The sequence below is a fragment of the Protopterus annectens genome, chromosome 1.part1 (genome assembly GCF_019279795.1).
Source record: "Protopterus annectens isolate FY-2018-M chromosome 1.part1, PAN1.0, whole genome shotgun sequence".
NCBI classification, from domain to species: Eukaryota; Metazoa; Chordata; order Ceratodontiformes; family Protopteridae; genus Protopterus; species Protopterus annectens.
The window spans coordinates 245,755,592-245,782,576 of record NC_056726.1 but is presented as its reverse complement, the minus strand read 5'-3'; the positions used below and the strand labels follow the sequence as shown (position 1 = coordinate 245,782,576).

General features: G+C 41.6%; 1 protein-coding gene across 1 annotated transcript in view; it reads left to right on the top strand.

Annotated features, from left to right (window-relative positions):
* Positions 1–16,080: 16,080 nt before the first annotated feature.
* Positions 16,081–26,985, top strand: part of CEP85L (centrosomal protein 85 like) — a 1,265,215-nt gene continuing 1,254,310 nt past the window's right edge. The window contains exon 1 of the mRNA XM_044074367.1: positions 16,081–16,780. Within this exon, the coding sequence (XP_043930302.1) occupies positions 16,729–16,780 (52 nt within the window). The 5' untranslated portion in view covers positions 16,081–16,728. The remainder of the gene's footprint in view (positions 16,781–26,985) is intronic.

Here is a 26,985-nt window from a genome sequence, read left to right as displayed (position 1 = left end):
GGAAATCTACCTCTGAGTTGGTATATTTAAGTAGCAAGGGGTGAGTGGGTGCAGGAGGGTCTTGCTCCCCTGCAAAAATGTGCAACAAGATGTTTTTTGTTTTCCGATTTTATTTATTTTTTTATTTTCAATATTTCACAACTTCAGTCATCTGGTACTCGATGATCTGATGTTCGATGTTGTGGCACTTCAATTATTTGATGTAAACCCAAACTTGCAGAGTTTGGAGCATTGCTGTCATTTTGTTTGCATTTGACTGGCAAGGTGAATTGTACTGTGTAGTGTTTTACTAAAGTTTTTGTTTTCTATCAGTAGGTATCTGAATTTCACTTGTAAGGTGTATATTTTCCATTCTGACAATTATCTCTGACATCATAGCCATGTTAGACCAGTAGATATTTCATTTATGTGTATTTTGATGTGTTACCAGTGTATTCCGTACTCCGGTTGCCTGAATGTAAACGTGATTGCATGTGCTTCATCTTGTCATGTCAGCAGACCATTTTATATATTCTTCGGTAAGAAGTATTATTTTGTATTGTATCACACTTTAGAGGGCTCACATACTGTATGTGTCTCTGTAGAGCAGGTACATTCTTAATATATGTACAAATACTCTTAACAAAATGTGCACTTGTATATTCTCTATATGTCTAAACAGGAGTCAGCATGTCCACTGGATGAAGCAAACAGAAACCGCAGAATTTCAGCAATGCTGAAAAAAATACATTCTGCTGTGCACATTCAGGCAGCGTGGGCTGTGGCTAATGGATAGAGAGGATGCAGACCAAACCTTGAGAGATCAGGTTTGCCAGGCCATGATGTGGTTCAGCAGTCCAGTGGGCGGTCACAAATGCACATTTGTGGAGTGGTGCTGTTGCATGACTGGTATGATCCACCACAGGGAATGTCCTACCAGAGTTCACAAGACTGATGTGAAGGAGTTTCTTGTGTCACTTGAAGGAGAATACAAAACAGCATTCAAATATGGTGGTGTTGATGAGCTAGTCCATCCCACTAATGTCTTAGTGGGTGATAAGCAGGTTAGCAGTATGTTGTTTGCATATACAATTATTACATACACTGCATGTATCCTAATAAAGCAGGCAGATGCAGATTTACTTTTCCATGCAATGACAGCCACTGCACTAACAAGGAATTTGAAGAATTTATACCCTTGCCCTGCATATCACATGTGCACCCTTGTAACATATGTTAATATGTTCACTATGTTGATCTGTATATCATGCATTCACAGGCAGGAAGGGTCACTGGCAGTGGATAGTCATAGCTTTGATTGGACTAAGAGTTAATATCATGATTTCTGATATCAAGATACTGACATACACAGACATGAGTTGCAGCTGAGAATACACTGACACTTGTGTCTGTCTCACTCAAGGGTGGGAAACTATCTTCCCCAGAGGGTATGTGCATACATCCAGAAATACAAAGTACTGTGTGGCTGCACTGGCTGATTGCATACCATGCCCTGTGGGGGAGTGATGTCCTATGCCTGACAGCCTCACAAGGGATTCCCTTGTGTTTAAAACAGTAGCTTCAGAGGTGTACACTGGTTCTTCTATGGGCATAACCACCATAAGTCAGCAACATAGGGGTATTTGATGCCATCACAACTCATGGTTATCCTTCCAAACCCATGTAACATTCAGCATAAACCAGAAGATGTTCAGGAGTGTCATCCAGGCAGAGTCTGCTTCACACAATCTGCAATGGAGCTGCCAAGTGAGTTGCATGGTATTGGTGAAAATGCCACCCAGCACTCTCATGAGCTCCATGTGGACTAGAGATCAGATTTCATAAAATGATTTGTCTCCTGAGGTATCTGGTGGCATATCCTGCCTCAATGAGTATCTCCATCCATAAAATTGACACTGCCATCATGCCTGCCCTAACAGTGCTGCCCATAGCCATGGTAAGGTACAGTGGGGTGGACATGCATGTGAGCTTTTGTAAAGGGCATGCTCAAAAGTTGTGTCTGGAGGTGTCAAAAAGCCTGCCATCCTCAACATATGTGAAAAACAGTAGGTACCTCTAGGAGTGGAACCCCTCAGTAGCCAACTCTATTCCAGGTTCAGGTCACAAAGTAGCACACCATCCATGCCATCTCTCATTGGCAATGTGACAGCAGGTCATGGTCATGCCATTCCACTCATCCCTGTCACTGGAGGAAATGATCCCTGACACAACGTACCCTTCCAGCTAACATAGTCCCCATATCCAGTGATGTTCCCTCATCCAGTCTATGTTGACAATATTATGTTTTGTGTCTTATGTACAAACGATGATGTCTGCATGCCACATCCTCATTCCTCCTGTGTTGTAATGAGGTGATATCTGATGCACAATAGGACTAGACCATACATTGACAAGCATAACCAGATAAGAACACTGCATGTATCATGTTTAGGCTGGTTAACACTGTCACGGTTGTAACACTGCCAGCCCAGCTATCTGGAATTTTGTAAATAATTCTATGTCATTTGTGAATATTGATATGATTTATACAGAACTGTGTGTAATGTACAGAGCTTCAAGAATGTAACCACAGCATACCCTGCTGGAACATACAAAGTTAACTTGCAAAACTTCAAGAAAATAAGTTGAAATTGTTTTACGATGTGTTATAACAGTTAGTTTCAATGCAGAAAGAAGACAGGCTGTCTAGAGCTAGAAGTTTTTCTACTGTCTTAGAGAGAAGTATTTACTATGTTTAATATGTAAAGTGTTTTAGTGCTCTGTGACTTCCTAGCAGCTGCACATCTAAGATATATGTATTTTTGACACAGAGATATCAGTTTCTGGTTTAGCTTGGGAACTAAAGTCAGGTGACAAAAAGTGATGTCATCCAAGCTAACCCAGCAGTATTATGTGATACTGATTTAAGAAATCTCTCAGAGATTGTGAATTTTGTATCTTGTCTTGTACCTAGAAACATCCATCATCACCCATCATCTGCAATTGCATTGCTAATAGTAAGTAACTAGGGAAAAGCAATTTCTCTTAGATATGGATAGGAATACAGTAAAGATTAGTTTAGATGTTTTCTATATTTATTTGAGACTGTCCTGCAATGTTGTTTTTAAATATTTCCTATGATTCTAAACTCTGTAGTTACTGTGCTGATTGCATATTATCTTGTTCTGTAATTATTTATTATTAAATATATGTAAACCTATCTTTGTGGCTGGTTTGTTTAGAGATATTTAAGTTCTTAGAGTACTTGCATATGTATTTCGTGACATTGTATAGGCCACTCCAATAGCCTTGCTCTTGCTCACACTTACCATTTGGATTATTAGTAACACTACATGGTAGGATTGATCACCCTTTGTAAGGGTCTTAAGTAGCTGATAAGTAGGGGTTGATGGCAGTGTTAACTACATTATAGTCTGGGTAGAAGAGGGCATAGCTAGTAAACCTGTGCCAGCCTTCCCCAGTTGTGTGTGTTTGTATATAAATCAAATCTCAAAGTGTGTGTGTGTGTGTGTGTGTGTGTGTGTGTGTGTGTGTGTGTGTGTGTGTGTGTGTGTGAGCTACTTGGGCAGGGACACGAAGCACTGGTTGGACAGAGAGTGTGCTGGAGGTCTTGGCTTGACTCCTCAACTGAGATCTTATCCCTATAGCTGTGCCAGTGGGGAGTCTTATTGGGGATCTGGAGAAAGAGGGAGAAACCAGCCCCCGACTGACTGTGATCTTTGTTTGCTCTTAAGAAAAATTGCACTTTACTGTGTGTTTACTTGTCTTCCTCCCAATGTGTACGTTTCCCACTGTTGCCAGTGGTGAAGATTGAGGCTCCTTGATTACTGGGCCAGTACAGGGGTATCACATATTAATTGGTTGGCAGTGATGGGATATCTACATCATATGTTAACTGGCTTATAGTGGTGATCTACATATTAGGGTTCAGTGGTGTGGATATTGAATTCCTGTAGCCTGTAAACAGTGGTCACTAAAGAAGGTGTTTGTACTCTCAATCAGCCACACAGTGAACATTCACAGTTTCATATCACAATTGTTTTATTATTTTTTTTTTTTGTTAGCTTAGTTAGTCAGGGAGTGCAGGCAAGCAGGTCAGCAGAGGAGTAATGTAAGCTGACAAGGAGCCAGTTGGCTGAGATGTGCCAGGCTAAAGGACTGGTGCATGCTAACCTGACTAAAGCAGAAATTATTACAGCCTTGGGCACAGCTGCATCACAGACTAGCAATCATGAGGACAACCAGGCTGGCCTTGGAGATGTAAAACTCTCAGAAAATGGACAGTTCAACCTTTCCACAGAGGACTTGAAAATCTGTCTGGAATTAAGGAGACTTGAACTGGTGGCCAAACATTTGGAAAAAGAACCAGCAGAGAGACTGAGATGTCTGGACGCTGAAGGCAATGAGAGGCAGAGGCAACACAAAAAGGAGATGATGACTCTTCGCCAGGGTCATGGAGGTTATGGGGAAAGTAATAACCAAATCCCAGAAGCAACAAAGGTCAGTAAATTTCTTCCAGAATTTACAGAGAGGGATACTTTTGATAGCTTCATTCATATGTTTAGAAGGGTATGTAAACAGTATAATGTTGACCAAGGGCTCTGGGTATGGTTCCTGACCCCCTTACTGCATGGTAAGCCGTAATTGCTATTTCTAAATTGTCTGCTACTGACAGCTTAAATTATAATACTGTAAAAAACTCTTAAAATGTTTTAAGTTAACACCTGAGGCTTATAGGAAAAAGTTCCGTGGGCATAGACACAAGGCAGATGAAAGTGTGTGTAAATATATTGCTGAACTAAGCACTTATTTTCATAGGTGGGTGAGTGGATATCAGGTCACCACTTTTGAAAGGCTGGCAGACCTTTTGGTGAGAGAACAAGCCCTTAGCACTTTGCCTGAGGACATGAGAATCTGGTTAGCTGATAGGCAATGCAATATCACTGTTTCCTCTTGCTTCTACAATGTTTAACACCACTGTTTCTCTTGCTTCTACAAGGCAATGCAATACTGCAGATGAGTTGGGAAAGAAAGAGACCTATACCTAGCAAGCAGGGCATCACTGCACAGGAAAGGGATACCCAGTGCTGCTCATGAGTCTAAGAAAACCCATGGTGGACAGCCCAGACTGTCCCAGAGTCCGCCAGTAGCAGGGGAAGCCACTAGTATATGTTCATGTCCAGGACCACGGGTTAAATACTTTAAGTGCAACCAGTGAAGCCTACTGAATGGCACACTGCTACAGTCATCCCTCTCCACAAAGGAGGAGCGACTACAGACCCTGGGAACTATCGCTCCATTAGCCTGACGAGTCTGATATGCAAAGCTATGGAATGCATCATCATGGACCTAATAAACAAGGATATAGGGAATCTCCAAACTCTGGATCCCACACAGTTTGGTTTTGTGAAGGCTAGATCATGCCTGCTCAACCTGGTCAACTTCTTTGAGTCAGTCACCAGAGCTGTGGATGAAGGCAAGGTGGTTCATAGAGCGTATCTTGATCTGGCCAAGGCCTTTGATACCATTCCCCACTCAGGAATCATAGAAAAACTCACCAAGCTAGGCATCAACCTCTATATCACTAGGTGGGTTGAAAACGGGCTCACAGGTAGAACCGACTCCAAGTCAGACTGTCGACCAGCCATGAGTGGAGTCCCACAAGGTTCGGATCTGGGTCCTCTCCTGTTTGGTATCCACTTCTCTGAGTCCAGGCCAACACGAAGGGACTCTGGCTGACAAAGTTCGTAGACGATTGCAAGTTGGGAGATATTATTAACTCCCCAAGTGATGTTGACATCCTACAGAAAGGCCTCACTTAGACCAACGACTGGTGTCAAAACCATGGCCTTAAGCTCAATGCCAAAAAATGTGTTGTCATCCCCTTTGGGAAAATCCCAGTTCCCATGAATTACCACATTGATGGTAGTTCACTGAACACAGAAGGTGTTATAAGCAATCTGGGAACACAGGTTGACAGCAACCTCTCTTTTGACCACCACATTGCCATTGTGGTCAGAAAGTCCTTCTATGTAGCATATCTTATTACTAAGGGTTATGCATCCAGGAAAAAAGAGGTCATTATCTCCCTCTACTCTACCCTCATTAGGCCAATCATTGAGTACAATGCCCCATTTGGCATGTACCTCACTAAACACCTGCAACAACTGGAGAGGCCGCAAAAGTACCTCTCAAAGAGGATCCTAGGCCTTAAACATTTGTCCTATATGGACAGACTAAAAAAACTCCAACTATTCTCTGTCTCATATCGCCTACTTAGAGGCGATCTCTGCTTGACTTACAAAGCCATGTTTAACCCAGCTCTGTTAGAAATGCTACATCTGAAGAAATCCCAATCCCTCTGCACCACATGCTCCAGTTCCCTCAACCTTATTACCACAATCAACAGAACATACTGGAGGGACAGGTTCATAAATCAGAGACTGCCCATGCTATGGAATAGACTTCCCATACATGTTAAGCAGAGCACCTCACTGGCCCTCTTCAAGAGAAATCATGATGAGTGGATGGGAAATAGAAAATTCACCCCAGGGATCACTCCAGTGGCTATACTCGACAGAGGCACTGGGAACTAAGGTCAGGTGGCACAATGATGCCAGGGTAATCCTATGGGCTAGGCTTGTAAAGGCTCCAGGGCCATTAGCCTAGTACACAGCTATGAACCTATGTAGCATAAAGATATCCACGGAGGCAAGATGGGAACAAAAGGTGGGAGAGCCAGTAAGTGGGAATGACAAAATGCCAGCAGTAGGTTGTCTCGAGACCACAAGGGTACCAAACTACCACAAGAGGTTATATCCTATCTTAGTGGATGGGAAAGACACCACTGCTAACAGAGACACATCCTCTGACCTAACCATTGTAAAGCCTGCAATGGTTAAAGAGGAGCACTACTTGCTTGTACAGTCTACTCCAGCCAGAACTTTAGGAAGGAACCCATTCCAAATACCTTTGGCTATGGTTCACCTTGACTGGGAGGATGGAAAAGGAAGCCAGCAAGTAGGTGTGTTTGAGGATATCCCTGTAGATGTCCTGCTAGGAAATGATTTTGATAATGCAGTACCTTGTGTGCATGCAATCAGACACACTCAGGCGTGGAGACAAGCATTTGGCTCTGGTAGCCCGGGGGAGACGCAGACAGACTGCACACTTGCAGCCAGGACTGGTGAGGTGGTTACTTCAGAGAGGGAGCTACCCAGTAGCAGTGAGACTGAAGGTGAGCCACAGCTGCTTGTGGGTACTGATGTTCCCTTGGACAGAATGAATGCAAGGGCAGAGGTGAGTAGTAGTATCCAGTTGGACAGTGAGGCATTGCTGTTAGAGGATGCCAGACTTCCTGTGGAATGGGAGCTGGGAAGGTTTACAAAGAGAGAGTTGAGACAGGCTCAGCTCTCAAACCCTACATTACAAGGCCTGAGAGAGGTAGTGAGGCACCTGATTTTCAAGAGAAGGGGACATCTGTATACTGGGACAAAGGGTTACTGTATAGAGAGTGGGGAGGACTAGAGGGAGAGAGAATACAGCAGTTGGTAGTGCCTAGTGCCTACCGTCTGGCACTTCTAGCCATAGTCCATGATATTCCCTTTGCAAGTCATATGGGCAAAAAAAAGTACAAAGAGACATATTATGCAGAACTTTTATTGGCTTGGGATTTCCAAAGATGTAGCAGGGTATTGCAGGACTTGTGAGCAGTGCCAAAAGGTATGCAAGGCAGGAGACAAGGTGAAAGCTCCTTTAATACCTTTGTCTGTGACTGAGGAGCAATTTCAAAGGGTAGCTATGGGTCTCGGAGTATCCCAAGTTCCACAGGGAAAAAGTATATCCTAGTGGTAGTAGATTATGCTACGAGATACCCTGAGGCGGTGGCTCTGTCCTCCATTGAGGCAGAAAAGGTGTCAAATGCTTTGTTAGAGATTTTAAGCAGGGTAGGTTCCCCAAAAGAAATACTGACTGACAGATGTGCCAATTTCGTGTCAGATATGTTGGCTTGTTTGTGGAAGCACTGTGGGCTGAAGCACTTAAAGACCACCCCATACCATCCCCAGACTAATGGTTTTGTGGAGAGGTTAAACTCTACACTCACATCCATGCTATTCACTACTTCTAGTAAAGTTGGTTTAGACTTTGATTTCCATTTTCTAGTAACTGCTTTTTTAGCAGCCACCATAATTGGACTCAGCAAGGCTTTACTACTTCTAGGCAATTCTGATTCTGTATCATAGCTCAAAAATAAAATTTCCTTAGTTAATCCAGTTTGCTCACAAAGTATCTCTGACAAAGCAGTCTCCAGGGAATCTTTAAAGTCTGCCAACTCATTAAACTCCTAGAAAATATGTTCCCAGTTACCACTTTCTTACCTGTCATACCTCCAACATTTGCTTGTACCTGAGGAAAAAGTCTTTGGAGTCTACTTGGAGCATAAAAATAGCTATATAAACACTCCCAAGTAAAGATCCTAAATCTTATAGACTTTTGTTGCACATTTGGAAGATATACATATATCCCCCAATGTCTCTTTATGAATTGCTTATCCAGTCTCTTGTCCCAATGCTTTCTAAGCTCCTCTGATTCTTATAGTTCTCATGAAATATTTTATATGCCCTACTAAATATTCCTTTTTTATCTGTAGCTTCTGTTCTAGATTCTATTAAAAATTCTACCAGTGCTGGTCTTTCGTTTAGAACCCCCCCCCCCCCATTTATTTTTCTTTGCCTATACTCTAATATCAGTCCTTGATAGGGAAGGCAATCTCTAACCTGCAGTCCAAATAAATTATTGATGTCTTCCCATTCTATTACCTTTCCCTTTCTAGTTATTTGCTCCCAGTACCTTGGATCCTTTGCCAGTTTTCTCCAATAAATTCCAGCCCCCTCTTGCCTAATGTCTATATCCCTAATTGGAGTCATCCCTATTGGCAAAATCTCTTTTCTCCATTCCTGTGCTGGCTTAGTTCTTAAAACACGTTCTGCTGCTTTATGAATATAATATTCTGTATGATTGGCATTCTCCTTAAGTGTCTGCATCCAAACTCACAGGCTCTACTTGTTTCTTGAGCTTTTCTCCTGTATCATCATCATCATCATCATCATCTCTTTCCACTTGGAATTATAGTTCTGTGCTTGTGCTATGTATAAGAGCCTTAACTGTGTTGCTCTAAAATGCCCCTTCAAATCAGGTAATCCAAGTTGCCTTGCTCTATTGGATGAATCAGTTTATCCCACTTGACCCTTGCTGTCTTCCCCTCCCAGATAAAATCATTCAACTCTTTTTAATTGCTATCCACATCTTCTTCTCTGGTTGATAAACATATGCCTGACCTGTATATAAAACTAAAGGGACTAAAAATATTTTACTGCTTGTATCTTACTATCCATATCTTTACAACAAAGCTTCCAGTTCCTCATTTTTTGTATTATCTTCTGTTTAGCCTCCTCCCACATACCCTTAGCCACCACAACACAGTCATTTTTAATCCATACTCCTAAATACTTCATTTTATAATGTCGCCGTAAATATGAATATTGGTGGACCAATTTGTGTGTGGGTACATAATTTATTACTATTGCCTTTGTTTTAGCTTCATTAATTTTGTATCCCAATAAGATTTTAAACTGTCTTAAAATGTTCCACAATACTGTAATGTCCCTTTCTGGTTTTGTCGGGTATAAAATAATATCATCTGCAAACAGAGCCAGCTTTTCTTGACTACCATACCAATTATATCCTTGATTTTCTGAGTCCCTTATTTTCTTTGCCAATGGTTCTAAATATAATGCAAACAAAGGTGAAAGAAGACACCTCTGCCTTGTTCCTCTACTCAAACAGAAATTATCAGAGAGGATTGTGAAACATAATTAATAAAAAATTGAAAGAATTTATTTGGGAGGGAAAAAGGGCAAGAGTTGAATAAGATAAGTTGCTTCTCCTTACTAAAAAAGGTAGTTTAGGATTACCAAATTTGAATGGATACTTTAGACTACACAGTTAGGGCTCATATATAGGTTCATAGGTTGATACTAGGCTATCGGCCCTAGGGCCTATACAAGCCTAGCCATAACAACTCCCTGGCTATTTCTTCCCACACTATTTACTTCCCTGGACCACTGTCTAGCAATATACGAGTTTACAACAAATAATCACCAGTGGGTTTGGTCCAAGTATAAAGCATTAAACAATCTCACAAGTAATCACTATTACTTGGTACTAAAATCATCTCAAAAAATGTAATTGCAAATGTAAGTCAATAGGTTACATTTGCGATTACTAAAAGTAAAACAAAAAACAGCATTTTACACATGGGAGGGGGTGCCCCCCCCCGCAGAAATAAAATGTACTAACTCCTGGGTTGCACAAACTCGAAAAAGTGCAAAGACTCTTGAATGATGTAACCTTCAACATAATGAACATCAATTGTTACATAATTCGACAACTGTACCAGCAACATAAAACACCACCATTTCACCAAGAGATAAAATGCTTGCAGAGATAACTAGTATACTCTTGCGTGTGTGTGTGTGTGTGTGTGTATATATATATATATATAGATATATATATAGATATGGTTTACAATCAAAATTTCGAAAATGTTTTTGCAAGCAATTACTTACTCGAAAAACATTATCTAAATTGACAATAGCGACCAATCAAAATAACAAAAAAAAAATGTCAACATTTCGAAACTGAATTGTTGACATTTTTTTAACTTACCTTAACATCCGGAGAAGACCAGCACACATTCTGCAGGGGAGAAAGCCCCCCTGTGCCCACACACCTCCCCTGCTACTTATATATTACAACTCTGCGATCGCACTACAGTAAGGAAACGGGCAAAGTTCCCGATCCCAACCATAGTGCGATCTCCAATCAATATGTAGATCTCACAACAGTGAATGCTTCACTGTTGCGAGTTTGACATTTTCGAATCGCCATTATGAAACTTTGATAAACTGACTTTTGACAATCAAAGTTTCCATAACGGTAACTGAAATTTTGATAGTAAGCCTATATATATATATATATATATATATATATATATATATATATATATATATATATATATATATATATATATACACACACACATAATACACACAAACATGAACATATATGTATAAATATAGATATATAATGCAAGCAGAAGACTGCAAATCAAAGTAGAGAGTAAAAAGTATTTAATGTTCACTCTAGTTCATAAAAAATATATAAAAACACTTGGAAATACCCCCACAGGCCTCAGTACATACACATAGGGGTATTTCCAAGTGTTTTTATATATTTTTTATGAAGTGGAGTGAACATTAAATACTTTTTACTACATCAAGAGGTCTTCATGAGCTTTTTGCAAAGTGCTTAGTAGTTTTTTGAATTTGTTTTGGTTGAGTAAGCACTGTAGCCCAGTTTATTTGCTGTTTAGTTTTATTTTTATGGCAAGATTTTACACAACTGTACTGTGTCCTTATATTCACCACTGCAGTATTCCTTACAAATGGGAGAGAGCCAAAGCTCAAGAAGAAACTTGGGAGGAGGAAGCAGCAGAGCCCTCTAAAAAGCCATGAAGAATGGCATCAGCAAAACCAGCTCTAGTGCTGGAGATACCATCCAACTGGTAATGTTTGGTAAAGGTATGCAGAGAAGTCCAGGTAGTAGCTTCAATAATAGAATTAGTGTCTAAGCCTTTGAAAAAAGCACCAGAAGAAGCCAACTCTAGTGGAATGAGCCTTTACAGAAGAAGGAAGGCTCTCACCATGAAAAGTGTAACAAAAGGAAATAGCCTTTGAAATCCAAGTGGAAATAGTTTGTTTGGAAACAGACAGACCTAAAGACCTAGGATGAAAGGAAACAAATAGCTGGTCAGATTTTCTGATAGCTTTAGTTTTATCCAAATAAAATCTGAGCTGTCTATGCACATCTAAATTATGCAACACCCTCTCACTGTCAGATTGCGGACAGGGGAAAACATAGGCAAATTAATAAATGTTTAAGTGACAACTCATTAACTACCTTGGGCATGAAAGAAGGATTAGTACACAAGAACACCATGTCCTCATGAAATATCAAAAAATGGTGGACAAGTCACAAGGGCTTGCTACACCCGTCTGGCAGAAGAGCTAACAAAAGAACTGTCTTCCAAGAACAATGTTGTAAGGAAGCTGAAACAGCAGGCTCAAAAGGAGCCGGAGGCCCGGAGTCCATTTTTCCAGAGTGAAATTAAGATCCCAGGGAGGAGAAACAAGCTTCCTGGGAGGGCTAATATTAAGGACACCATTAAGATAATTGCTTAGCCTCAAATCTAGAAGCAAATGCGGGAGTTAAAGGCAGACAACCAGAAAGAGCTGATAAGTGGGCCTTGATAGAAGACTAGGCCAACCAGCATTGAGCAACTCACACAAATAAGAGAGAACCAAAGGAACATGGACAGAAAGTGGGTCCAGGTCATGAGAAAAACACCAAATAGAAAACCTCTTCCAGTTAGACAAGTAGGACTTCCCAGTAGTAGGTTTCTTGGCCTCCTGCAGGACCTATAGCACATCCTCAGAAAAAAGGTGCCTAAGAGGGATCAAAACCCTATCACCCACAGTGTCAGCTGAAGGGTGGACAGGTGGGGATGGATGAGAGACCCCTTGTCTTGTGTGAGGAGATCCACCCTGTGAGGTAACTTGTGATGATTGCCCCTGGCAAGATGCAGAAGTAGAGGGGAACCAGTGCTGTTGCGGCCAAAAAGGAATCACCAGCAAGAATTTGGGAGCATCCTGTTGAATCTTGAACAGGACTCTTGGAATGAGAGGAAGGGGAGGGAAAGCATAGAGAAACACCCTTTTCCAAGAAAATGAGAATTATCCAGAGTATGAGAATCCTCCTCCACAGACTTGTAGTCTAAAGGAGAAGGAATCTAGGTAGAATTAGCAAGGGAGTCATCATCAGAATCCACCTCAGAAAAATTCAATTCTCTGGGTCTTTTAGGGAAAGAAGAGGACCAAGGAGGAGCAGGAACCGAAACATCTTAAGGAGGCCTCAATGACAACAAAGTATTAAATAACCCCTGAGTAAAGGTCTGCCACTCACTTTGTGGATCCCTAGGAGCAGAAAAAACATGATTAATTTTCTGTTTCTTTTTTAAGAGGACACCCATCCTGGAAACATGGGAAGGCCCACACTCCGGATGGCATTCCACAAATGCAGCAGGAACCTCTTCCCCATAGAAAAACTGCGGAACCCCTCTAGACCCCTTGGAAACAGTCAACCATGGTTCGCCCGAAAGCCCGAAATGGATGCCTGCAAAGTCTCGTCGGATGTGCTGCCCGCCAGATCCTTACCGGCCTCCACCCAGACGCTATAGAAGAATCTGACAAAACAACTGGGCGAGCCTCCGGATTCGTCATAACCTTGATAGTAACTCACAGCAGAGGCTGGACAGAGAAAGATTCCAGTCTTACCTTACGTACCTTCTTCTTCCCTGATGGCTCACCCTTGGGGCAGGAAGTTCCATCCATAGTATCTGCAGCAAGAAGCTTAAGACGCTGTTTCTCAAGATATAATGAAAGGGAAGAAAGCCTACCATGAAGAGTTTTGTGGACAAACCCCTGACAAATTGAACAAGATGTATGGTCGTGAGCAGCACCTAGGCCAAAAAGACACTTATCGTGGCAGTCTTTATGGGGAATCAGTCTCCCACACTGGCATTTACCCTTTCTGGATGACAACTCCAAAGAGCACAAAACAAACAGAAAAAGTAACCAAAAACTCAACTGGGTACTTATCTGCAACTGTTGTGAAGACTCCAGCAAACAGGAGTAAGCACTGGAAAGCCAACAAACAGACAAATGGTAAAAAAAAAAAAAATGGATGGAGGTAACAGACCGACAGTTAAAACAGCATTCCGACTGGCGGCAAAGAAGTTCTGGAGGATAGTACGCCTGAACGTCACCTTTATGCTCTATCCTACGCAAGGATTGTGCAGGTGACGTTCAGCATACCTTAAAGCAGCGGTACTTTGGTAAACTGGCCGGACAGTAGGCTTCATGGGAGGGAATCCCCATTTGTAAGGAATACTGCAGCGATGAATGTAAGGACATCTAAGCCAATATGGGAATGGAGAAAAGAGATTGTCCAATTGGGATGAGTGAATTAGAAAAGGAACCAAGGTATCGCGACAAATAGCTAGGAAGGGAAAATCTTAGAGTGGGATGAAATTAAGCAGAAGTTTGGACTACGGGTTGGAGACTGCCTTCCCTACTAGGGATTGATAACAGAGATTAGACACAGAGAAAGGGTAAGGGGAGTGTTATATGAAAAAAACAGTTCTGGCTGAGTTTCAGTCAAGTCTAGAACAGATTGTTGTGTCTTTCGGCTTTTCCCGGTTGGGGGTCGCCACAGCGGAACTCCTGCAGTAAAAAATAAATAAATAAAATAATGTATTATATCTATAATAATCAATCAGAAGGTGTTAGACAGGACTGGTAAATGAGAATGGAAAAGCAATACAGAGAAACAATGATAGTGTATATGTATGGCTCCCAAATGTGCCACAAAATCAAGATGGTTTAGGATCTTTGCAAGTAAGTGTTTGCATAGGTAGTTTTATACCCTAAGTAGACTTCATAGAATTCTTCCATATGTAGACAGCAATTACTGGGGATGTGATGGGAAAGGGAAGGTTACCTGGGAACATGTTTTTTTTTTTCGTTTTTTTTTTTTTGGGGGGGGGGGTGTAATGAACTTACAAGAGTTTAGAAATTCCGTATGGCATGTTTCATTGGAAATGTTGTTGGACCAAAATATTTTAATAAGGAAATGATTTTTTTTAAATGAAATGATGAGTTGGGATTTACAAACGGAATTGCCTAGACACAGAAAGGCCCTCCTCCTATGTGTAATGCTTTTGGCTGCCAAAAAAAGCAATTACTGGGAAATGAAAATAAAACCAACTGTAAAAGAATTGTTGAACGCTGTGAAGGAGATAAAGCACCATCCTAAGCATGTTATTTACTTTTTAGGTATTTATCCTTTGTTTACCGAGTTAATCCCACTAGGCTTACTGAAAACTACACACAAAAAAATATTCTGCGCTGTACAACTTGAGAATGATTTCCACCCATCTCTCGTTTACTCTGTAAGTCTCTGTTATTACTTTTACTAAGACTTTCAACTTTTTGACTTGCTCAGCATTAAGTTACAGTTGGTGCTCATTACTTCTAACAGTATGTGAATGATCATCCTGTTATATAAATTTGTTTGTGCCGCTTCTTTCTAACCTCCCTTAATTAATGCTTACTTCATTTGTCTGGCCATTTGCTTGATGAACTTTGACTCAATTTGGCTGCTCAGTTCAAACAAACTGTCAACTTCCTTTGATTTGAATGTGACGTCATATAATGTACAAGTATAGCTGTAAACAATGTATTAGACTGTATAAAACATCGCTTTACATTTGTAATGCGTGGACCCTTTCTTTCCAGGATTTAAACGAAAATTGCTTTGCAGCTGGTCATTTCACATAAAAATGTATACATAAAGAAACAATATACATAAATACCACTCTCCTAAAAAACATAGCTACAATCATCTAATTTGAAAGGGATTAGGTTCATACAATTTCTTCTGTTTATACCTACTTTCATGTACTGCTACGTGAAAATGAGAGACACATACAGTACTTGTAACACTGACAAACACTATCGGGCAAAACCCCTTATAGACATTTCAGAAAAATGTTTTTTGGCGCTCCCCTTTCTGAGAAACAGCGGCCTGCAAGAGTGTAATGCTTTGTTGTGCCCCCCTTTTTGTTTTCAACAGTTAATTTATTTTAATACCCAGTTTGTTGTCAGTTGACTTTTCACAACCTCTGAAGTCATTATGCTAACGGGTGGTAGCAATACATAGCGGTTTAAACAAAGACCCTATTTAGTAATCAGACTAACTCTAACCCTACATAACGATATTTGCTTCATACTGCTCTACATTTTGAAAAGGTCGCTCGTTAAAAGCGGCGTAACATATGCTTTGTCGATATGCGCCCTTACATCTTCGGTTAACCCCTTGTAGAATCATAAATAAATTAAAGCCAGCTGAACAACTATTATCTGTTCTAGTAAGCAGCAACCACGCTCTAATGTAGCCCACTGGGTAGGTGTAAGAGGGCCTTTTGTAGCAGCAGTGCATTTTACCATTACGATTGACAAGACTGTTGACAGTACATTTTTCATTGCAGACACCCATAGTGAACCGCTACGATTTAGAAAGGATGAGAGAAACGTATTTGATTGCTGATCAGATTTCTTTTTTCCCAGATCAACGGGCTTAGTTTACTGTTGGACTGAAGGGGAGGAGTCTCGAAGCTGTGCTGAAGGATTGTCTGAACAGAGCAACACGGAGAGGCAGTAAGGGAAAGGAGCTTTGTATTGAGATCGGAAGTTCCATCTGCTTGCTTTTCTACCGTCAGAACCGTAAAGGAAAGGGGTGAAAAGTGTTTACTACGTTAAGTAATTCACACTGGGGAAGAGGCTTTCTTTTCATACCGATAACATGGAATTTACTTAAGGAAAATGGAGGTCCTTCGGAAAACAGAACAACGTTGACTTGATCTTGATTGTGGATTATCTTTATAGTTGATTTGCCTGCGGTTGCGGCCAACACACCAACGAACTGTGTTTTAATTTCTCCGTGGGTCTGGTGTTCTTTTTTTGTATTTGTAACTTCCCCGAGTCCGGGATGTGGGGGACGATGTTTTCGGGGTACGATGGAGGCGTCATCTGTAAAACAGGTAAAATGTGAGCGGGGCAACTGATGACCTTTATAGTGGTGTTTGTGAAGCTGAGTAGGATGGAAGATTGCGGGCATGGGATCTTTAAGGCACCCTTTCTACTGGTTGGCAGTCTTAGAATAGGTACCTGGCTCGCGTTCCTTCCTTCCATTGTGCCACTCACGTTGTTTTTAAAAAATGCCTCTTGTTAAGCTTACAGTGTAAACCATCACAATGCCACCATTGAGGGGGGCAACGAGATGTAATTTAAATTGATGCAGGAAACTGCGGGTGACTAGATTACCTTGTTCAGAGGCTTTGGGTCTGTTTTTCTTTCATGCTACGATCACTTTCCGGGGGCAGTTTATATTGGATTGTGTTCTCAGGGGTCACTAAGAGACTCTGACTCTAGTAGTACTGAAGCATTGTTGGGAAGCTTCTTTGGCGAAATCTTGGGTAACGTAATTTGTTTCTCCCCTCAGAGTAACCTGAATGCGATAATACGAAATTGTTACCGTTGTAAACATGCAGACTGACCATTGTTCACCCATTACAGATTGTTGTATGCTGCGCCTAGTGTGTCACTTAAGTCACCATGTAAATGGGTTTATTTTATGAAGAATGCGTACTCCGAGACAGACCGTATTCATGGGTTTAATGTCACTTTGCACCTGAAGAATAACCTGCTTATGTAGCTACAGACAAGATTTAGGTAAAACACAAATATGTTCTGTTGTTATTGACGGCATAAGGTAGATAAATTGAAAGGTAAGTACTGTATTCCTCGAAGGTGAGTTCTTAGCAGAAGGAGCCTTTGTTGTGTTGTGTTTCCTCTCAGATATTTTTGTTGCTGTAAAGTAAGTTGGTCATATGCTGGTTAGTGGGAGGGGGTATTGGTGGTATTGTAGAGTACAACTTTGGCTTAGTGTTTTGATCTAATAAAAACATTAATGTTACTGCATCATACCTCTAAACCTCTTAGCAAAGGAAGTCTGGACAAAGCCTAAATTAGCGGGGGACAAATGCTTAAAAATAGGGACAGTCTTTAAGTGCTGATCTTATAAACTTAAGACAGTTGTTAGAATAAGAGGATTTTTGTTAGCATGTATTTTCTGAAAGGTGCAAAGTCTGAAACTCAAATGTATATCACTGTTTAGTGACTCCAGTCCTCTGTGATTTAACAGAAAAAATACACATTTTGTAAGGAACAGACGCAAAAATCTGGGCGATTGAGATTGGGTGACTACATTCATAAAACTGGGAAATAACACTTTGGTGACTTGTACGGTGACTGGCAATAGTTCCAGAATAATGTATATGTTTTATTTGCCAATGTATGTATTTTGACTTGGGTTATGTGGACTTATGGGGTGCTGCTAGCAATTAAAATTATTAGCAACCTAGAGAAACTTTATATGTACTGAAAATTGAGTAGGGCTTTATATGAAAGTGAGTGTGAGATGAACATGATATAGTTTTCAGTTTTTTATTAGGTTCCTATCTGTGCAATACTGTAAGGTTTTGTAAGTTTTTACTTTTTCTTGAAATTCTCAATAAAATGAGATTTAAAAAAAAAATGTCCAATATAGTCACAAGCTTCAGCAGAATTTTGTACAGGGATAACATTGATATGCCATACTGGAGGCTAAGCTCTCTCAACTCAGTACTGGCATAACCAGTCAGGAGGAGAAGGAAACCACACTCACTACAATTCCAGTCTCACATAGACCTACCACGACAGCAAACCAAACACATAATCACACAAAAACATACTCGAAGGCTCTAAATAAAGATCTGCCGAAGCAGCAGAGACCTCCAAAGCAGACACCCAAGCAGCCGCTACCCCAAAACAAAACACGTGCAACACATATCTCACAAAGCCAGTGTGCCAAACAGTCACAGCCCTTAAGACTAAACAACACACCTGATACACTTGTAATAGGTGACTTATTCGTCGGGCACACTGACGTCCCGCTCACCAGGCTGAACAAGGAGAGGGTCACGGTGAGCAGCCTGTCGGGCGCTAGGATCCACCACATAACACAAGTGGTCACTCCAAGGCAAGTACAAATATGACTCAGTCATTGTCCATGCTGGTGTGAATGACCTGAGACGTACCTCCCTGGACTACATGAAAAGAGACATAAAGGAGCTCTCTGAGCATGTAGCCCAGGCCGGTATGACCCTGACCTTGAGTAGCATCTTACCCTCACCAAGAATGATGCCACAATATGAAGACAAGATGATCAATTTCAACAACTGGCTTAAGTACTGGTGTCATTCAAAGGGGATCCAATGCCTGTCAGCTTGGCATGATATGCTCGACAAGCCACGATGCTTCGCTAGGGACAGCTTGCACCTGTCACCCCTGGGCTTTCGGATATTGGCAAACACTCTTGCTACCCCCATAGTGCCTTTTTTAGGCAAGGCTCAAAAGACAAACCCACCTCCATAGGTATCACAAGGGATAAGAAACTAAGAGTAATGCTACTCAACGCCAGAAGTCTAAACCTCAAGATGCACGCACTCAAAACTCTCCTTAGCATGGAGAACATCGATATCTGTGCAGTAACAGAAACCTGGTTCAGGGCTGCCGAGAGCACCCCAGCAATACCAGGTTATACCTCATACCATGCTTTTCGCCCCAAAACTTGGACCGAACCACAAATGGAGGGGGAGTATCGATATTCATCAAAGATACCCACACCTCCAGGTTGGTGGTAAAGCACGAAGCATCAGAGACTATCCATGTGCAACTAACAGTGGGTAAAACTGCCTTCCAGTTTATAGCCTGCTACAGACCACCCTCCCAAACCCAGGAACCCCACTCGGCCTTCCTGAGAACACTGGAACATATGAAGGTCTCTCCAAACACCATTATATTGGGTGACTTCAACTACCCAAACATAGACTGGGAGCATTACTCTAGCTCCAACACCCTAGCCCAAAGGTTCCTAGAATTTATAAACTCAAATGCTGTGGAACGACTTGTTACCACTCCCACAAGAGGGGAAAACATACTGGACCTGATCATCACCAACATGGGGACTCTATGCTCCAGACCAGAAGTGTATCCCTCACTGGTAAGATCTGACCATAAACTAATCTCACTGGATATTCACATCCCGACCCCACCCCCTGCCCAGAAAACCACAGTGAAAAACTTCTAAAGCAAATTTCACACTCCTCAAAACTGAGGTGGAATCCTTCAAGGCCCCGGGCCTGTGGGAAATTCTGCCCAGACCGCAGAATCCTTTATAAACGCATTCTATGAACACCTTCAGGAATGCATGGATCATGCGATCCCAAATAAAACCAAGACCCAATCCTCCAAAGGCAGACGTCCTGTCTGGTGGACCCCAGCCATAAACAAACTATACAATAGAAGGAGGAAGCTACTAAATGGTAGAGCAAAATCCCAAAAAGGGAAGGCATCACTGATCAGTATTACCAAAAAACTACGGGCACACATAAAATTGTCTAAGGCCAGCTTCGAGAGAAAAATTGCACAGGACACTAAGGATAATCGCAAGGCTTTCTTTAGTTATGTTAGGAACCTGTGTGGTAATTCCTAGATATGCTCAGAATTAGTCCAAAATGACAAAAATACACCGAACCCACAGACATTGCCAACATCCTAGCTGACAGGTTCAGCGCAAACTTCCTCCTCCCACCAAAGGGCAAATATCTATCCCAGCAGAGTGCTGCCCCCCTGACATCTCAGATGCTCAGGTAAGAGCCACCCTCTCCAAAGCAAAAAACACAGCATCAATGGGACCAGATGGTGTCCCGGGCTGCATCCTACATGAACTCCAAGAAGAGCTAAACCCAAACATAAAACTACTGTTCAATCTCAGCCTTACCACAGGATATGTGCCCAAAGAGTGGCTTACAGCAACAGTGGTCCCTCTCCATAAAGGTGGTGCCTCAACGGATCCTGGAAACTATTGCCCCATAAGCCTGACTAGCTTGGTCTGCAAAGCTATGGCAAGGATCATCATGGACCTCATAAATAAAGATATTGGGGACCTACAAACACTGGATCCTACCCAGTTCGGCTTTGTTAAGGGCAGATCCTGCCTCTTAAACCTGGTTGATTTCTTTGAAACAGTCACCAAGGCCATGGACGAGGGGAAGGTGGTCCACACAGCCTACCTGGACCTCGCAAAAGCCTTCGATACAATACCCCACTCGGGCATTATAGATAAGCTCGCCAGCTTAAATATAAACCCCTATGTCACTAGATGGATTGCAAACAGAACCCACATTGTTAGAATTGCTGGAGCCATGTCAGACTCTAAACCAGTTACAAGTGGTGTCCCACAAGGCTCAGTCCTGGGACCTCTCTTGTTCGGTATATATTTCTAGGAGGTACAGGCCAACACGGAAAGACTGTGGCTGACCAAGTTCGCAGATGACTGCAAACTGGGCAGCATAATCGACTCTCCAGCCGACACAAGCATCCTCCAAAAGGGCCTCGTAGAAACAGACAACTGGTGCCAGAGCCATGGCCTCAAGCTAAATGCCAAAATGTGTATAGTCATCCCCTTTGGCAGTAAACAAAGTGCCCACAAATTACCACATAGGTGGTAATCCATTAAGTACAGAAGAAGTAATTAGGGACCTGGGGACCCAAGTTGATAGCAATCTCTCATTTGACAACCACGTGGCCAAAGTGGTTAGAAAAACATTTTATATAGCCCACCTAATCATGAAGGGATTCACATCTAGATCAGGGGAGGTCATCGTGCCTCTTTACTCATCCCTCATCAGGCCCATAATTGAGTACAATGCCCCTTTTGGAATGTACCTTACCAGACACCTGCAGCAACTGGAAAGACCCCAAAAGTACCTCACCAACAGGATCAAAGGGCTCAAACAGATGCCATATGCTGCCCGGTTAAAGAAACTCCAGCTCTACTCAGTGGCATACCGCCTGTTCAGAGACTATCTGTGCCTGACGTATAAAGCCATGTCCAACCCGGAATTAATGGACATGCTGCACCTCAGAAAATCCAAATCCCATCGAGCTACGCGCTCGAGAGACTTGAACCTCAGCACTGAAATAAATAGGATATGCTGGAGGGACAGATTCATAACCCAGAGGCTCCCTTCACTCTGGAATAAAATCCCAGTCCAGGTTAGGCAGGGTCCCTCATTGACTCTCTTCGAGAGGAATCTTGATGAGTGGATGGGAGATCGTAGGTTTACCCCGGGTATCACTTCTGTGTCACTGTTAGACAGAGGCACAGTATACTAACCTCGAAAAAGGGCATAGCAAAATAAATTTAAAATGGGTGGCGAAAGCCAAACATATTCTGGCTAGGCTTATAAATGCCCTAGGGTAGATAGCCTAGTATGAACCTATGAACATGGTTTGTCAAAGACGAATTCTACACTAACCGGCTGCTCATGCATACAGTAGAATGCAGAAAATATGAAACTGTATGTATGCAGCTACAGTATGTACAATGAATAGAACTGACTTTTTTAGCAAAACTTCTCAAAGTGGTACTGTGTAGGTGAACGAACTTGCATTGTCAACTATTGCTCCTGGGTCATTTGAATTCATTCTGTGTGAAAAGGTTTTCTGTTGATTTGGTGTTTTGAACCTCTTATTGTGTTTTCCTGCTAGAGGTTGGTTTCAGCAGGGTGGGCAATGTTTAGAAAAAGCTTTCTCATTAGTGGTTTATAATAGTGTAAGTGTATAATGTCATTCTTTTATTTATTTATTGATTGCCCCCAAGCTGCCCATCACGACTGCATCATTCTTATAATAAGTGTATGTGATAAACTATCCCCTGGTGCTAAGATTGTACCAGTGACAGTTTGGGTAGGGTGCCCTTGCTTTTCTGATAATTGGGTTTCTTGATGTGAAGTTCAGAGCTAAGCATAGGCATTGTGTTCAACTGATTTAAATGTGCTGGTGGCTAGTTGTAGGGAACCTGTGCCAGAAGCTATATGCTAGTGTGCTGCTTGAAACAGCAGGCATCACTAATATGTAGGATTATTTATCCAACTAACCCACACATCTTGTTTACCTTTGTAGCAGAGATGTTCAGGATCTGGAAGTAAGGCTGTTATTAGTAGTGTGTGTGCCAACTTTAGCAAGAGTACTACTTTCAGCACAAGGGCTTTTCTAACTTCTGTGGCTAATTGGCTTTGCTCGAGTTAAGGCTGTGCTATAAAATATACAAAAATATATAAATTTATAGTTTTTGTGTGATATCAAATGCAATATTTGTTGGGGTGTTTTAAGTCTGTTGGTTAATATAATTATGCAGTTTTATGAAAGTCAGACTGTAACATATTTCAAGAGATAGCTATATTTAAATTTAATGGTATAATTTCGTGTACATATGTCATGATAACGAGCCGTGATAAAGATTCTTGGTACTCAATTAATGAAAGCTCCAGTGTCTGAAGCTGTACTTTCAGCACTAGTATGGTGTGTTCCTTTTGTAAGACAACTTTAGAACAATGATGATACATAACCTGTGTCAAAGGTAAGCTATTTGTTAAGCTTGTGTAGTAGCAGCAGCAGCAAATGATCAACTGTTCTGAATACTGGTTAGATTTGTAAAGTTGTCTTCTGTTGGTAGTCCAGTGTTCATGGTATTGCAGCTAGTAACTTAAGTAGCAGTCTTTCTGCTGAACTTTGTGTGGAATCTCTGCTGGCATTCTGAAAGGAAACTGCACTATTAAAGTTTTATAAATTGAAAGTGAATCCTCTTTTTCAAGAGCCTAGTTACAGCATTAGAGTATTGAGGGGATATTACTGGTATATAAAAAGTTGATGCAATGTTACTAAGGTGCAAAATAATGCACTACTACATTTTGGAGTTGTGAGCAGCAGCAAAGACAATATTTTTATTAAAATGTTAACAGAAGTCAAATTTACCAAACAAATAATTGAATCTTTAAGTCCATTACTTGAGTAGTGTGTGCGTGTCTATGTATATGTGGGATTGTGTGTATGTGATAGAGCTATATATATATATATATATATATATATATATATTATAACATATATCTATTGTATAATATATATATGTGTGTGTATGTATATATATATATATATATATATATATATATATATATATATATATATGTATGTGTATATATATATATATATATATATATATATATACGCACAGTGGATATAAAAAGTGTACACACCCGTTAAAATGCCAGGTTTTTGTGATGTAAAAAAATGAGACCACAATAAATCATTTAAAAACTTTTCCCACCTTTTAATGCGACCTATAGCCTGTACAATTCAATTGAAAAAGAAACAAATCTGTTAGGGGAAAGTATATAATTAATTGCAGCATTCAGTCTTCTTGGGTAGGAGTCTGTCAGCATGGCACACCTTGACTTGGCAATGTTTGCCTACTCTTCCTTGCAAAAGCACTCCAAATCTGTCAGATTGCGAGGGCATCTCTTGTGCACAGCCCTCTTCAGGTCACCCCACAGATTTTCTATTGGATTTAGGTCTGGGCTCTGGCTGGGCCATTCCAAAACTTTAATTTTCTTCTGGTGAAGCCATTCTTTTGTTGATTTGGATGTATGTTTGGGGTTATTGTCGTTTTGAAAGGTGAAATTCATCTTCAGCTTTCTAGCAGATGCCTGAAGGTTTTGGGCCAAAAGTGACTGGTATTTGGAACCATTCATAATTCCCTCCACCTTGACTAAAGCCCCAGTTACAGCTGGAAAAAAGCAACCCCAAAGCATGATACTGCCACCACCATGCCTCACCGTGGGGATGGTGTTCTTTTGGTGATGCAAAGTGTTGTTTTGTGCATGCTTTGGGGATGGTGTTCTTTTGGTGATGCGAAGTGTTGTTTTTGTGCCAAACGTACCTTTTGGAATTGTGGGAAAAAAGTTCAGCTTTGGTGTCATCAGACTGTTAAATATTTCCACATGCTTTTGGGAGACTTGATGTATTGTTTTGCAACTGGGCCTGGATGCTTTTCTGTGTAAGAAAAGGCTTTCGTCTTGCAACCCTACTCCATAGTCCAGACGTGGAGAATACGGGAGATTGTTGTCACATGTAGTACACAACCGTTACTTGCCAGAAATTCCTGCAGAGTTGCTGTAGGTCTCTTGGCAGCCTCCCTGACCAGTTTTCATCTTGTCTTTTTATCAATTTTGGAGGGATGTCCAGTTCTTTGCAACATCACTGTTCCATATTTTCTCCACTTTTTGATGACTGTCTTCACTGTGTTCCATGGTATATCTAATGCTGTGGAAATTTTTTGTACCCTTCTCCTAACAGATAGATTTCAACAATGCTTTGATGCTTTGTAAGCTCTCTGCGAACCATGGCTTTTGCTGTAGCAAGCAACTGAGTAAATAAGGTCATAGGATAGTAATAGGGTATCGGTCCTAGGGCCTATATAAGCGTAGCCATAACAATTCCCTGGATATTTCTTCCCACAATATTTACCTCCCTGGACCTCTGTCTAGCAGGGCAGCTGACGTGATTCCCCTGGGTGAATTTCCTATCTCCCATCCAATCGTCAAGGTTCCTTTTGAAAAGGGCCAAGGAGGCGCTCTGCTTGACATGTATGGGGAGACTCTGGGTCAGGAACTTATCCCTCCAGCATGTTTTGTTCATTGTGATAACAAGGTTTAGATCCCTGGAGCGTGTGGCTTTGAGGGATTCAGATTTCTTTAAGTGGAGCATATCCAACAGCTCAGGGTTTGACATGGCCTTGTATGTTAAGCAGAGATTGCCTCTACGTAGATGATATGCGACAGAGTATAGCTGGAGTTTTTTTTTTTAGACTGTCAGCATAGGGCATCTGCTGTAGTCCTGTGATTTTTTTTTTTTAGTGAGGAATTTCTGCGGCCTTTCCGGCTGTTGCAGATGTCTTGTGAGGTACATACCAAACGGGACGTTGTACTCTATAATGGGTCTAATGAAGGATGAGTACAGTGGGACAATGACCTCCTTTTTTACTGGATGAAAAGCCCTTAGTGATGAGGTGTGCCCCATAGAAGGATTTCCTGACTGTTGTGGCGATGTGGTTATCGAAGGTGAGACCACTGTCCACCTGTGTCCCTAAGCCTCTCATCACACTTTCTGTGTTTAGTGTACTGCCACCTATGTGGTAATTCATGGGTACATGTTTTTTCCCAAAGGGGATAACTATACATTTCTTGGCATTAAGCTTGAGCCCATGGTTCTGGCACCAAGCATCTGTTTCTGTAAGGCCCTTTTGTAGAATATCCACATAATTTGGGGATTCAGTAATGGCTCCCAGTTTGCAGTCATCTGCGAACTTTGTTAGTCAGAGTCTGTTAGTGTTGCCCTGTACTTCAGAGAAGTAGATGCCAAACAAGTGTGGTCCCAGGACTGAACCCTGAGGTACTCCATTTGTCTGGTGTTGGATTTGGAGTTGGCTACTTTTATGTCAGTAAGCCAGTTGGCAACCCATCGAGTGACATAGGGATTTATGCCCAGCTTAGTAAGTTTATCTACGATTCTAGAGCGGGGGATAATGTCGAAGGCCTTGGCGAGGTCCAGATAGGCTGTGTGGACCACCTTACCTTCGTTCACAGCTCTGGAGACTGATTCAAAGAAGTCAGGTTCAGGAGACAAGGTCGGCCCTTCACAAACCCAAACTGGGTGGGGTCCAGTGTTTGAAGGTTGCTAATGTCTTTGTTTATAAGTGCCATGATATTGTGTTCTATGCCCTTGCAGATCAGGCTCGTCAGACTGATGGGATGGTAGTTCCCAGGATCCAAGGTGGATCCCCCCCTTATGGAGTAGGATAACTGTAGCTGTGCGCCACTCAGTGGGCACGAAGCCTGAGGTGAGGCTTTGATTAAACATGACACTTAGGTGAGGTGTCAGTTCATTTTGTAGTGCAGGTAGTACACGGCCCGGGATGTCATCTGATCCCATGGATGCTGTATTCTTAGCTTTGGAGAGTGAGGTTTCTACCTGTGTGGCCGTGATTACCGGAATTTGGCAGTCTTTTGGTATTGAGATGGGCCCTTTAGGGGGTGGTGAAATTGGCATTAAATCCATCTGCCAGGATATTGGCAATATCCTTGGGTTCAGTATATTTAATGCCATTCTGTTGCAGATCTGAGCATTGCCATTTAGATTCTTGACATAACTACAGAATGCCTTGTGGTTGTGTTTGGAATATTTGGCAATTTTACTTTCGTAACTAGCTTTGGGTGGTTTTATGAGGGATCTCAGCTTCTTACTG